This window comes from Hemiscyllium ocellatum, chromosome 46, assembly GCF_020745735.1.
Source record: "Hemiscyllium ocellatum isolate sHemOce1 chromosome 46, sHemOce1.pat.X.cur, whole genome shotgun sequence".
Taxonomy (NCBI): domain Eukaryota; kingdom Metazoa; phylum Chordata; class Chondrichthyes; order Orectolobiformes; family Hemiscylliidae; genus Hemiscyllium; species Hemiscyllium ocellatum.
Genome location: NC_083446.1, coordinates 8152955 through 8166414, shown reverse-complemented (window position 1 = coordinate 8166414; position 13460 = coordinate 8152955). Strand labels below are relative to the sequence as shown.

At 50.2% G+C, this 13460-nt stretch overlaps 1 protein-coding gene across 1 annotated transcript in view; it reads right to left on the bottom strand.

The window, feature by feature from the left end:
- LOC132836189 (neurexin-2-like) overlaps window positions 1–13460 on the bottom strand; it is a 1025492-nt gene that overhangs the window by 902006 nt on the left and 110026 nt on the right. The window contains exon 4 of the mRNA XM_060855516.1: window positions 9844–9880. Coding sequence (XP_060711499.1) covers window positions 9844–9880 — 37 coding nt within the window. The remainder of the gene's footprint in view (window positions 1–9843; window positions 9881–13460) is intronic.

Below are 13460 nucleotides of genomic sequence, written 5' to 3'. Positions count from 1 at the left end.
ATGTGACCGGATGAATTCAGGATATCTGGTCAGCATGGACGAGTTGGAACGAAGGGTCTGTTTCTGTGCTGGGCATCTCTATGACTCTGAGTCAAACAGGGGAAGGCAGTTGAGGTGGAGGGAGGGGGTCTGTTTGGTCTAGTTTCTGATCTCCTCCCTCCAGTGGGGAGCACCAGGGATTTCACGCCGCCCTTACGTGAGCAATTCCACACAAACCGCTCCGTCCGGGATCAGTAAAGCCTCCTTGTGACATCGCTCGGTGGCGAATTCATAGGTTGATCGTGTGCGGAGCTGTGGTCCTCACTGCTACACCTACAGGCGAGTCCCTGATTAAATATTAAACGTTGTTGTAATGAGGTGCGCAGTTTAAACACGGGATTTTCAGTCAGAAATAAACCTATAAACTAATTGCCATACCTCAGTAGGCAGCGAGATGTTAAAGCAGTGTCACCCAATGACTATTTGCACATGTAAGCACTGAGTGATGGCATCAGGATAGCCGGCTCAACTGCCTGAAACACCGCACTTTCAGTGAAATGACCTAACTCCAATCTTCAGGGTTTGATATGTAATCCATCCCCTTCATCCCACTCTCTCGATCATCACTATTAATATTCCTCGCTGGCTTGCAGAGCCAGGTTAAGTTATTCATATGCGTCCAGCATGAAATGGAAGGCTATGATCGCTGACTGAAAGATGGCTTTGTGACTGACGGAGGAACCAGTGACCAGGCGTTGACACAGAACGCACATCTCCGCATCCAATACTCAACTGCTCACTCCCCCTTCAGTCACCAGGGCTCTGACTGAACTTCTGCACTGGGATTTCTGTCCCATTGTTTCTTAATGCCTTCAAGGTCGCATTCACCCATGACAGGACAACAGGACCTTTGAGGGAGAGAATGGACAGATTCGACAGCTGAGAAATGTCAATCATGTATTGCAGGGGCAACAGCATATTAATTCAGGGCAGCCTTGATCCAGCGCACAGGGGAGACCGCAGTTATTCTCACAACACCAGGTGATAGTCCAACAGCTTGACTTGGAAGCACAATAACCTGGCGTTGTGTGATTTTTAACTTTGTACACCCCAGTCCAACACCCGCCCCCCTCCACATCACGACATTGTAACTTTGTATACCCCAATCCAACACCCGCCCCCCCCACATCACGACATTGTAACTTTGTACACCCCAATCCAACACCCGCCCCCCCACATCATGACATTGTAACTTTGTACACCCCAATCCAACACCCGCCCCTCCCACATCACGACATTGTAACGTTGTACACCCCAATCCAACACCCGCCCCCCCACATCACGACATTGTAACTTTGTACACCCCAGTCCAACACCCGCCCCCCCCACATCACGACATTGTAACTTTGTACACCCCAATCCAACACCCGCCCCCCCCACATCACGACATTGTAACTTTGTACACCCCAATCCAACACACCCTCCCCCACAGCACGACATTGTAACTTTGTACACCCCAGTCCAACACCCGCCCCCCCCCCAACATCACGACATTGTAACTTTGTACACCCCAGTCCAACACCCGCCCCCCCACATCACGACATTGTAACGTTGTACATCCCACTCCAACACCCGCCCCCCCACATCACGACATTGTAACTTTGTACATCCCACTCCAACACCCGCCCCCCCCCACATCACGACATTGTAACTTTGTACATCCCACTCCAACACCCGCCCCCCCCAACATCACGACATTGTAATTTTGTACATCCCACTCCAACACCCGCCCCCCCCCCACATCACGACATTGTAACTTTGTACACCCCAATCCAACACCCGCTCGTCCACATCACGACATTGTAACTTTGTACACCCCAATCCAACACCTGCCCCCCCACATCACGACATTGTAACGTTGTACACCCCAATCCAACACCCGCCCCCCTCCACATCACGACATTGTAACTTTGTACACCCCACTCCAACACCCGCCCCCCCCCCCACATCACGACATTGTAACTTTGTACACCCCAATCCAACACCCGCCCCCCTCCACATCACGACATTGTAACTTTGTACATCCCACTCCAACACCCGCCCCCCCCCCACATCACGACATTGTAACTTTGTACACCCCAGTCCAACACCCGCCCCCCCACATCACGACATTGTAACTTTGTACATCCCACTCCAACACCCGCCCCCCCCCCACATCACGACATTGTAACTTTGTACACCCCACTCCAACACCCGCTCGTCCATGTCACGACATTGTAACTTTGTACACCCCAATCCAACACCTGCCCCCCCACATCACGACATTGTAACTTTGTACACCCCAATCCAACACCCGCCCCCCCACATCACGACATTGTAACTTTGTACACCCCAATCCAACACCCGCCCCCCCCACATCACGACATTGTAACTTTGTACACCCCAATCCAACACCTGCCCCCCCACATCACGACATTGTAACTTTGTACACCCCAGTCCAACACCCGCCCCCCCACATCACGACATTGTAACGTTGTACACCCCAATCCAACACCCGCCCCCCCACATCATGACATTGTAACTTTGTACACCCCACTCCAACACCCGCCCCCCCCACATCACGACATTGTAACTTTGTACACCCCAGTCCAACACCCGCCCCCCTCCACATCACGACATTGTAACTTTGTACACCCCAGTCCAATACCCACCCCCCCCCACATCACGACATTGTAACGTTGTACACCCCAGTCCAACACCCGCCCCCCCACATCACGACATTGTAACTTTGTACACCCCAGTCCAACACCCCCTCCCCCACATCACGACATTGTAACTTTGTACACCCCAGTCCAACACCCCCTCCTCCACATCACGACATTGTAACTTTGTACACCCCAATCCAACACCCGCCCCCCCACATCACGACATTGTAACTTTGTACACCCCAGTCCAACACCCGCCCCCCCCACATCACGACATTGTAACTTTGTACACCCCAATCCAACACCCCCTCCCCCACATCACGACATTGTAACTTTGTACACCCCAATCCAACACCCCCCCCCCCCACATCACGACATTGTAACTTTGTACATCCCAGTCCAACACCCGCCCCCCCACATCACGACATTGTAACTTTGTACACCCCAGTCCAACACCCGCCCCCCCCACATCACGACATTGTAACTTTGTACACCCCAATCCAACACCCCCTCCTCCACATCACGACATTGTAACTTTGTACACCCCAATCCAACACCCGCCCCCCCACATCACGACATTGTAACGTTGTACACCCCAATCCAACACCCGCCCCCCCACATCACGACATTGTAACTTTGTACACCCCAGTCCAACACCCGCACCCCCACATCATAACATTTATTCTCTTCATTTAGAGTTGGGATGAGGACATCTTTAGCTGGGCCCAGGATTTACCTCCCATCCCTAATTTCCCAGTTTTGAGTCGACTGCATTGCTGTGGGTCTGGAGTCACATCTGGTCCTGAGAAGATACAGGTGGACGCTTCCTTACCTCAAGGACATTAGGGCCCCCTCTGGGTTTTTCCAACAATTGATTCACGGTCATCATGAGACTCTAAATTCCAGAGTTCTTAACTTAAAGCATTGAATTCAAATGCCACCACCAGCCGGAGCAGGATTCCAACCCCGACCCCCTGGACCGTTATCAGGCTGAACGGGTCTCGTGATAAAATCACGAGGTCATTGCCTCTTGCATTTCCAGAGCGTGAGCAGAGTTTTGAGTTAAGAACAGGGTGTAAATGCATGAAGTGGGTTTTCAGAAAAGGTTCACCCTTCCCATTCCTGGCATGGGGAGCAGATTTGTTCATGAGGAACAAATAGGGGCTAGCAAGATCTGGATTCCATTGTACTTTAGAAAAATGAGAGGTGATTTCGTTGAAATGTAGATGACGTTAAAGGACTTAACAGAATGTATGCTCCCAAAAGGCATCTCCCCCTGTAGGACTGACTCGTATTAGAGAGACATGGTTTAAAACTCAAGGGTCGCTATTTAAGGGAGAGATGAGGAGGATTTTTCCTCCCAGTCAGAGAGTCTCTGGGACAGTCTTCCCCAAAAAGCAATGGAGACGGAGTTATTGGTTTGGGATGGCACGGTGGCTCAGTGGTTAGCACTGCTACCTCCCAGTGCCAGGGACCCAGGTTCGACCCCACCCTCGGATGACTATCTGTGTGGAGTTTGCACATTCTCCCTGTTTCTGTGTGGGTGTCTCCTCCAGGGGCTCCGATTTCCTCCCACAGTACAAAGATATGCAGGTTAGGGTGGGTGGCCGTGATAAATTGTCCCATAGTGTCCAGGGATGTGCAGGTTAGGGTGGATTGGCCGTGCTAAATTGTCCCATAGTGTCCAGGGATCTGCAGGTTAGGGTGGATTGGCCGTGCTAAATTGTCCCATAGTGCCCAGGGATGTGCAGGTTCGGGTGGATTGGCCATGCTAAATTGTCCCATAGTGCCCAGGGATGTGCAGGTTCGGGTGGATTGGCCATGCTAAATTGTCCCATAGTGCCCAGGGATGTGCAGGTTAGGGTGGATTGGCCGTGCTAAATTGTCCCATAGTGTCCAGGGATGTGCAGGTTAGGGTGGATTGGCCGTGCTAAATTGTCCCACAGTGCCCAGGGATGTGCAGGTTAGGGTGGATTGGCCGTGCTAAATTGTCCCATAGTGTCCAGGAATGTGCAGGTTAGGGTGGATTGGCCGTGCTAAATTTTCCCATAGTGCCCAGAGATGTGCAGGTTAGGGTGGATTGGCCTTGGGGAAATGCAGTGTTACGGGGAAGTGCAGGTTAGGTTGAGTTGGCCATGGAGAATGCTGAGTTACAGTGATAGCATGGGATGCTCTTTGGAGGGATACTGCAGACCCGATGGGGCGAATGACCTGCTTCTACACTGTAGGGGTTCTGTGATTATTTTTAACAAATCGATAAATACATTTTGGACCAACAAGGGAGTTGATGGTTATTCCCGCTGAGTGGGAATGAGGTGGCAATCAGGTCATCATTCATCTGATGGCACAGAGTCAAGGGGCCGAATGGCCTACCCTTACCTCTCACTGGGATATTTGAGCGGGTGCTTGCCAAACCGACACCAAACGTGCGGCCAATGGGTCAGTCCAAGGCAATCATTTTAAGGAGCATTGTCAACGAGGGGAGAGAGGCGAAGAGATTGGGGGGGGGGGGGGGACATTCTGGGCATCAGAGCCCCAAGCAGCTGAAAGGACAGCCCCCAGTAATGTAGCCACGCAGATCCTGACCACAAGGAACATCAAGCAGTCATGGAAAGATATAAACCCAACGGTCTGTTTTCATAGCATTTATCTCAATCAGTCATCTTTTGTGCTCTGATGTTAATTGCCTCTTGAACTGTCTGTCTTCGCCTGATAACTTAAGATTTGAATAATGACAGAAAGCAGAAAGAAAATAGGGCTTGTTGGCGCTTCAGCGTTCATGACTGAACAAGTGCACGAGCCACGTTATCGAGACAATGGGAGAGAGCCCGTTAAAGGTGAGGCACGGACACAGAACAGCAGAACAAAAGGCTCGCAGTAAGGGGAAAACCCGCCAGCATTGCAGGAATAGGTTGGAACACAGACAACTGGCGTTCCCTGGTGTATACCTGTCCAAGACTTGTCCTCAGCGTTTGTCTGCCACATTAGGTGCGGTCAGTCTCTAACTATCTCAGTATTGCATAGGCCATCAGTTCACTGGAGAGTACCGTGGGGGTGGAAATCTATCCCGAGTTGGAATATTAAGACAGCAGCCCACGTGTCGTGAACCGGGGAATGAGACAGACACCATACTGCTCCAGACACATGATCTGTCACTTGATTTCGGAAAATAGTGCCTGGGGGCATTTCATTCTGTTGCTTTTATCGAGAATACAATGCCAGCCCTCAGAAAGCAGGCTGAGGCAGCTACTGGAAGAACGTGCCACTTCCACGAAACGATGTCTCCAGAAGCCTTTGGAGCCAAAGTATTTGAACGCCTTTTGATACTCCTCAATGTTGAACCCATACAGAAGTATCTATGAGTCACAGAAAGTGGGTGTGGACTCGCAGCACGTAGGAAACCCGTTTACACAGTGAGTCACAGCGCAAATTGGGGGAAACAACATCTTTGCAGTCAAGGCCCTATAAACATTTTTTTGCAGTTCATACTGAGTTCAACATCTTCAAGTTGTGCACCAACTTCCATTCCTACCCTTTCTTGTGACACTCTGCCACCATGTCCTCTCTCACCTCCCCTCTCACTGCTATTTCCAGTCTGGTTAACCTGCCAGCTGCCTAACCTGCTGTGCTTTAACCAGTGTTGCTGGTTAAAGCACAGCAGGTTAGGCAGCATCCAAGGAATAGGAAATTCGACGTTTCGGGCATAAGCCCTTCATCAGGAATCGAAAGGGCGAGTTGTCGGGAGCTGTCCGCTAGAGATGGTGCTGAACAAGGTTCTGGTCTGGGGAGCTCTCCACAGGGAAGATGCTGAACAGGCGAGTTCCCAGGAGCTGTCCCTTGGAGATGGAGCTGAAAGGTGTTGATCTGGGGAGCTCTGTACAGGGGAAGTGCTGAAGGGGCGAGTTCCCAGGAGCTGTCCCTTGGAGATAATGCTGAAAGGTGTTGCTCTGGGGAGCTCTGTACAGGGGAAGTGCTGAAGGGGCGCGTTCCCAGGAGCTGTCCGCTGGAGATAATGCTGAAATGTGTTGATCTGGGGAGCTCTGTACAGGGGAAGTGCTGAAGGGGCGCGGTCCCAGGAGCTGTCCCTTGGAGATAATGCTGAAAGGTGTTGCTCTGGGGAGCTCTGTACAGGGGAAGTGCTGAAGGGGCGAGTTCCCAGGAGCTGTCCCCTGGAGATAATGCTGAAAGGTGTTGCTCTGGGGAGCTCTGTACAGGGGAAGTGCTGAAGGGGCGAGTTCCCAGGAGCTGTCCCTTGGAGATAATGCTGAAAGGTGTTGCTCTGGGGAGCTCTGTACAGGGGAAGTGCTGAAGGGGCGAGTTCCCAGGAGCTGTCCCCTGGAGATGGAGCTGAAATGTTTGTCTCTGGGGAACGTCTCCATAGGGAGAGTGTGGCGCGTTGGGAGCTGTCCGCTATGTGGGTGCTGAACGGATTGAAACTCGGGAGCTCTCGGCTGGGATGGTGCTGAAAGGTTTGATCCACGGGAGGTCTCCACTGGGATGGTGCTGAAAGATTTAAACTACGGGAAGCCTTCACTCTGATGGTGCTGAAGGGGCCAGTGTCTTGGGAATTCTACACCATCTTCATATTGAACAGGCCAGAACTCCATATGGGGAAGTGATAAGTTTGTGGCACTATCTACAAGCTATATCTATTATCAATTCATAGACCTAGATAATATTCTAGATGATATTATAAATCCAATCCCATGATGGCAGATGGTGGAATTGGCAATCTAATCATGATCACGCTGCTTAATGTGGCAAAATCTCATGATTGATGCCTCTTTTAAGAGAAGGAAACTGCCATCCTTACCTGGCCTGGCTAAGATGTGACTCCAGACCCACAGTAAAATAATTGAGTCTACAGCAAAGCACTGTTGCACAAACTTGTCATTGGTAAAACAAGGTTTCTATTGTACTGGTAACAAACACTGTAATTCTATGAAATTCCTAGTGAACCAACTATTTCAAAAGGGGAGAATGAAAGTTTAGGGTTAGACCTGAGATACCTGGCTACATGGTGAGTGTTTGACTATAATAAAATGTGGGAACATTACAGTCCTTATGAACAATATTCTTCACCTTGATGTAAAGTCAAAAAAATCCATAGACTCCATCACAAGCACTACATTTAATAGCAGTGTGTAGCCATAGGAACAGGATGAGGCCATTAAGTCCATATTCCCATGTCCTACAAGAACATGGTTAATGAGTGACCTAACTAAAATATCCTTGATTGCCACACATTCCTGAACACCTTCAGTTAACAGAAAGCTGCCAACCTTAGAAATGAGTCACAATTGTTACTTCCTTTTGGTTTTACGTCTGAGATTTCTGGTTCTAATTTTTAAACTATGAAACAGATTCGCCAACTTCCTGAAATTGATTCTTTCTCTATGTTTTATCAGTTCCTTCTGATAGTCGTTCATCAACACCACCTTCCAAACTCCCTCCTTGGAAATATATCACCATTCCTTCAGCGTTGTTGGGTTAAAATTGTGGAAGTCCAATCTTTAGTTGCACTCTGGATGTCTCTGCACTAACAGTGCTTCAAGAGTACAACTCATCACTGCCTTTTCAAGGGATAATCAGGATGGGGAATAACTGATGGTCAAACCAGTGATGGCCACATTAATTGAAGGAATGAATAAACCCATCTTTACCATCTAGATTCCAGGATTTGCAACCCTATCTTGTACAATCTGCTTTGTAATTCAATCTTTGACAAGTGGGTTTCATTCTGGTAAACATACTCCATGCTAATAATGCTCTGCATTAAAAAATTATCTTCAAACTAAATCCTACTGCACCCATTATTCCTCCTTTACCGTTTCCCTGTGTTTGACGCCCAGAATATTATCTTAGCGCTCTTTCTCGATGGTCTTTGTGCTCACATCCGATCTATCAAAACATATGGATTGGCCATTTCGATGAAATGCTGGAGAGCAGCCACTGTCTTTGAGAGAGAAGAGCAGGGGCTGGTGGCTGAATGAATGTAACCGCATTCTCCCAGGATCCAGCTCAGCAGTTGTAAAGTTAATGAGTTACACAGTTGGGAGTAAATCATTTTCAAGGCTGTTCCCTATGACTGGCGACTGAATCATTTTGAAAGCTACAGCCAAACCAGAGGGGGAGATGGGAAACTGGATTCTGTTCCCGAACCGAAGCAGATTGGTTTCATATCCCAGTCACAAAGCTCTACGTCAGGCCAGTGATACCCAGGGCCACCCCGAATCTGTAGTTAATTTCTTTTAACCAAGAAGGAGACCTGGTCTGGTTGGAATGCAGCTGCAGGGCTATGCAAGAAAGCAGGGGAGGGCAGGGATAGAACATAGAACATAGAAAAATACAGCGCAGTACAGGCCCTTCGGCCCTCGATGTTGCGCCGATCCAAGCCCACCTAACCTACACTAGCCCACTATCCTCCATATGCCTATCCAATGCCCGTTTAAATGCCCATAAAGAGGGAGAGTCCACCACTGCTACTGGCAGGGCATTCCATGAACTCACGACTCGCTGAGTAAAGAATCTACCCCAACGTCTGTCCTATACCTACCTCCCCTTAATTTAAAGCTATGCCCCCTCGTAATAGCTGACTCCATACGTGGAAAAAGGTTCTCATGGTCAACCATATCTAAACCCCTAATCATCTTGTACACCTCTATCTAATCACCCCCTAAACCTTCTTTTCTCCATTGAGAACAGCCCCATGTGCCTCAGCCTTTCCTCATAAGATTTTCCTACCATGCCAGGCAACATCCTGGTAAACCTCCTCTGCACCCGTTCCAATGCCTCCACATCCTTCCTATAGTATGACGACCAAAACTGCACACAATACTCCAGATGCGGCTGCACCAGAGTCTTATACAACTGCAACATGACCTCAGGACTCCAGAACTCAATTCCTCTACCAATAAAAGCCAGTATGCCATATGCCTTCTTCATAGCACTATTTACCTGGGTGGCAACTTTCAGAGATCTGTGTACATGGACACCAGGATCCCTCTGCTCATCCACACTACCAAGTATCCGACCATTAGCCCAGTACCCCATCTTCTTGTTACTCTTACCAAAGTGAATCACCTCACACTTACCTGCATTGAACTCCATTTGCCACCTTTCTGCCCAGCTCTGCAGCTTATCTATATCCCGCTGTAACCTGCCACATCCTTCCTCACTGTCAACAACTCCACCGACTTTCGTATCATCCGCAAACTTGCTCACCCAACCGTCTAGCCCCTCCTCCAGGTCATTTATAAAAATGGTCCTAAATAGATCCTCGCAGAACACCACTAGTAACTGCAATCCAAGATGAACCTTTACCATCAAGTACTACCCTCTGTCTTCTTCCAGCCAGCCAATTCCTAATCCAAACCTCTAACTCACCCTCAATGCCATACCTCCATATTGTTTGCAGTAGCCTGGGAGGCACGTTCACTAACTGCCAGAGGAATTGGTGCAAAGGTACAACACTGGGAGACTATTTCCTATGGTTCTGGTGGGGCTGAAGGGGAGTTTCCCAGTGTCAGTCAGTGTGAAGACTCAAGGAAACACATTTGGAATCTATGGGATTTGAGACACCACTGGGCATATCCTCACGCTGGATGCATCCAAGTCTGAGATTTCTATACAGGAAAGCAATCAAGATCACCCCAGATTTTAGCTGGTCAGGGAGCTGCCTGACAGCAGTTGGGGTTCCCACTTTTTCGTAGAATCACAACACTGCAAAGATAGAGGCCACTCGGCCCGTCGAGTCTGCACTGAAGAGCGTCCCACTCAGATTCATCCTGCGCTCGTAACCCCAGAGTTATCTTGGCCAATCCACCCGAACCTGCTCACTACAGGGCAATTATAGCACGGCCGATCCACCCTAACCTGCACGCTACGGGCGGCACGGTGGCACAGTGGTTAGCACTGCTCCCTCACAGCGCCAGGGACCTGGGTTCGATTCCCGACTCAGGCGACTGACTGTGTGGAGTTTGCACATTCTCCCCGTGTCTGCGTGGGTTTCCTCCGAGTGCTCCGGTTTCCTCCCACAGTCCAAAGATGTGCAGGTCAGGTGAATTGGCCATGCTAAACTGCCCGTAGTGTTAGGTAAGGGGTAAATGTAGGGGTATGGGTGGGTTGCGCTTCGACGGGTCGGTGTGGACTTGTTGGGCCGAAGAGCCTGTTTCCACACTGTAAGTAATCTAATCTAACCTAATCTAATCTAAGTTTAGGAGGGCCGATCCACCCTAACCTGCACGTTATGGGGCAATTATAGCACGGCCGATCCACCCTAACCTGCACCCTACAGGGCAATTTAGCACGGCCGATCCACCCTAACCTGCACACTACAGGGCAATTTAGCACGGCCGGTCCACCCTAACCTGCACACTACAGGGCAATTTAGCACAGCCGATCCACCCTAACCTACACGTTATGGGGCAATTATAGCACGGCCGATCCACCCTAACCTGCACCCTACAGGGCAATTTAGCACGGCCGATCCACCCTAACCTGCACACTACAGGGCAATTTAGCACGGCCGGTCCACCCTAACCTGCACACTACAGGGCAATTTAGCACGGCCGATCCACCCTAACCTGCACGCTATGGGGCAATTTAGCACGGCCGATCCACCCTAACCTGCACACATTTTGGACTGTGGAAGGAAACTCCACACAGACATAGGGAGAACATGCAAACTCCACGCAGACATAGGGAGAACATGCAAACTCCACGCAGACATAGGGAGAACGTGTGAACTCCACGCAGACAGGGGAGCGAGGTCCCTAGCACTGTGAGGCAGCTGCGTTAACCCACTGAGACACTCTGCTTTGGCAATGGGGCCGTCCAATTATCCACCCCTCAAATACCTCACCTGCACAGCGCGGCCTCCTCTAGCCCCAGTTTCCATCAGCCAGGTTCTTAATTGGTCTCTCCCGACTCTGGGTCAGCGGATTCATCTGGAGCCCGGCTTGTCAGCTGAAGCCTTTACGTTCGATTGGCTGGAGGCAGTAGCATCACTGCTTCCTCATTAGCTCCAGTTTCTAACTGTTCCTGCAGCCCAGCTCAGCATTTACCTGCTCTTCCAAAAGACGCACTCCATTACGAGATGGCCCCCCCCCCCACACTTCTCTGCTAGCTAACGTCTTTCTGGGGGGAAATCAGGAGTGCCGGCCGGGGTCAGAGTTCAGGCTGGCGAGCGTCGGGCTAATGAGGTCGGGGCGTTAATGAGCAGGTACCCGGCCTGAGGGAGCAGACTCAGGTTTTGAGGAGGTGCGCGCCATCGTTTGATAGCCTAGGCAGAAACAGATTGACAGAATGGAGGTGGTTGGGGGAGGGAGGCCAAAGGGGAGCGAGAGGTTGATGGGAGCCACATGTACCGTACGAACAGGAGCGAGCTTCATTCCTTCACTCGGCTCCTTGAACCCACTCTGTCAGTCATCAGGATCAATGTTTCTTTTTTGACCTTGACTCCATTCCCTTACGCGAGTCTTTGATCCGTGTGGAGATGTACACAGGTTTATCGAGCTTGGGTCTTGAATATATTCATGGACTGAGGCGCTCAGAGCTCTTGGGGGAAGAGAATTCCTCAGAACCATCAACTTCTGAGCAAAGATGTTTCTCTCTGGCTCTGATTGAACTCCTTAACCTGATTTGTAACTGTCTAACTCCCAGATTCTCAGCAACTACCCTTCTTAGAGTGTTGCACAATGCGTTTTACTCTTTCAAACTTGGGCTCCACGTCTACAAACATTCAATCCCTCCACCCCCATCCTCCTGACCCTCAGTAGCAGCGGTGTGTACCATCTACAAGATGCACTGAAGAGAAAGATCCTCAGGCAGCACCTTCCAAACCCACCACCACTTCCACTTAGAAGGACAAGGGGCAGCAGGTACTTGGAAACACCATCCTAACCCCCCCCACCACCCCCCATAAGTTCCCTTCCGACACATTCACCACCCCGACTTGGAAATATACCGCCATTCCTTCACGGTCGTTGGATCCAAATCCTGGAATTCCCTCCCTAACAGCATTATGGGTCAAGTGGACTGGAGCGATTCAAGATGGCAGCTCACCCCTAACCTCCTGGAGATTTACCAGGATGTTGCCCGGTCCGGAGGGAAGGTCTTATGAGGAAAGGCTGAGAGACTTGGGTCTGTTCTCATTGGAGAGAAGAGGGCTAAGGGGGGATTTAATAGAGACATATAAGATGATCAGAGGATTAGATAGGGTAGACAGTGAGAGTCGTTTTCCTACGATGATGATGTCAGCGTGTATGAGGGGGCGTAACTACAAACTGAGGGGTGATCGATTTAAGACAGATGTCAGAGGCAGGTTCTTTACTCAGAGAGTGGTAAGGGCGTGGAACACCCTACCCGCTAATGTAGTCAACTCAGCCGCATTAGCAGTATTTTAACAGTCCTTGGATAAGCACATGGACGACGATGGGATACTGTAGGGGGATGGGCTTAGATTAGTTCACAGGTCAGCGCAACAGCGAGGCCCTGTGCTGCGCTGGAATGTTCTATGTTCTCAAGAGCAAATAGGGATGGGCTAAAAGTGCTGGGCAGCCCAAGTCACAGAAATGAATGATTAAAACATCCTGTCCCACTCAGAATGTTCCAGGACAAGTCCTTCAACCCGTTCCATCCCACTCAACGTCTCCCCATCAGCCAATCAAACCTCTCAATGGTCTGCCTTTGTGGCAGAGGAGGCGGGCGTGTGAGCTGGTGGGATTATCGCCTGACTGCACCTATCCTGACACCCTGGGAACGTCCCAGGTTTAA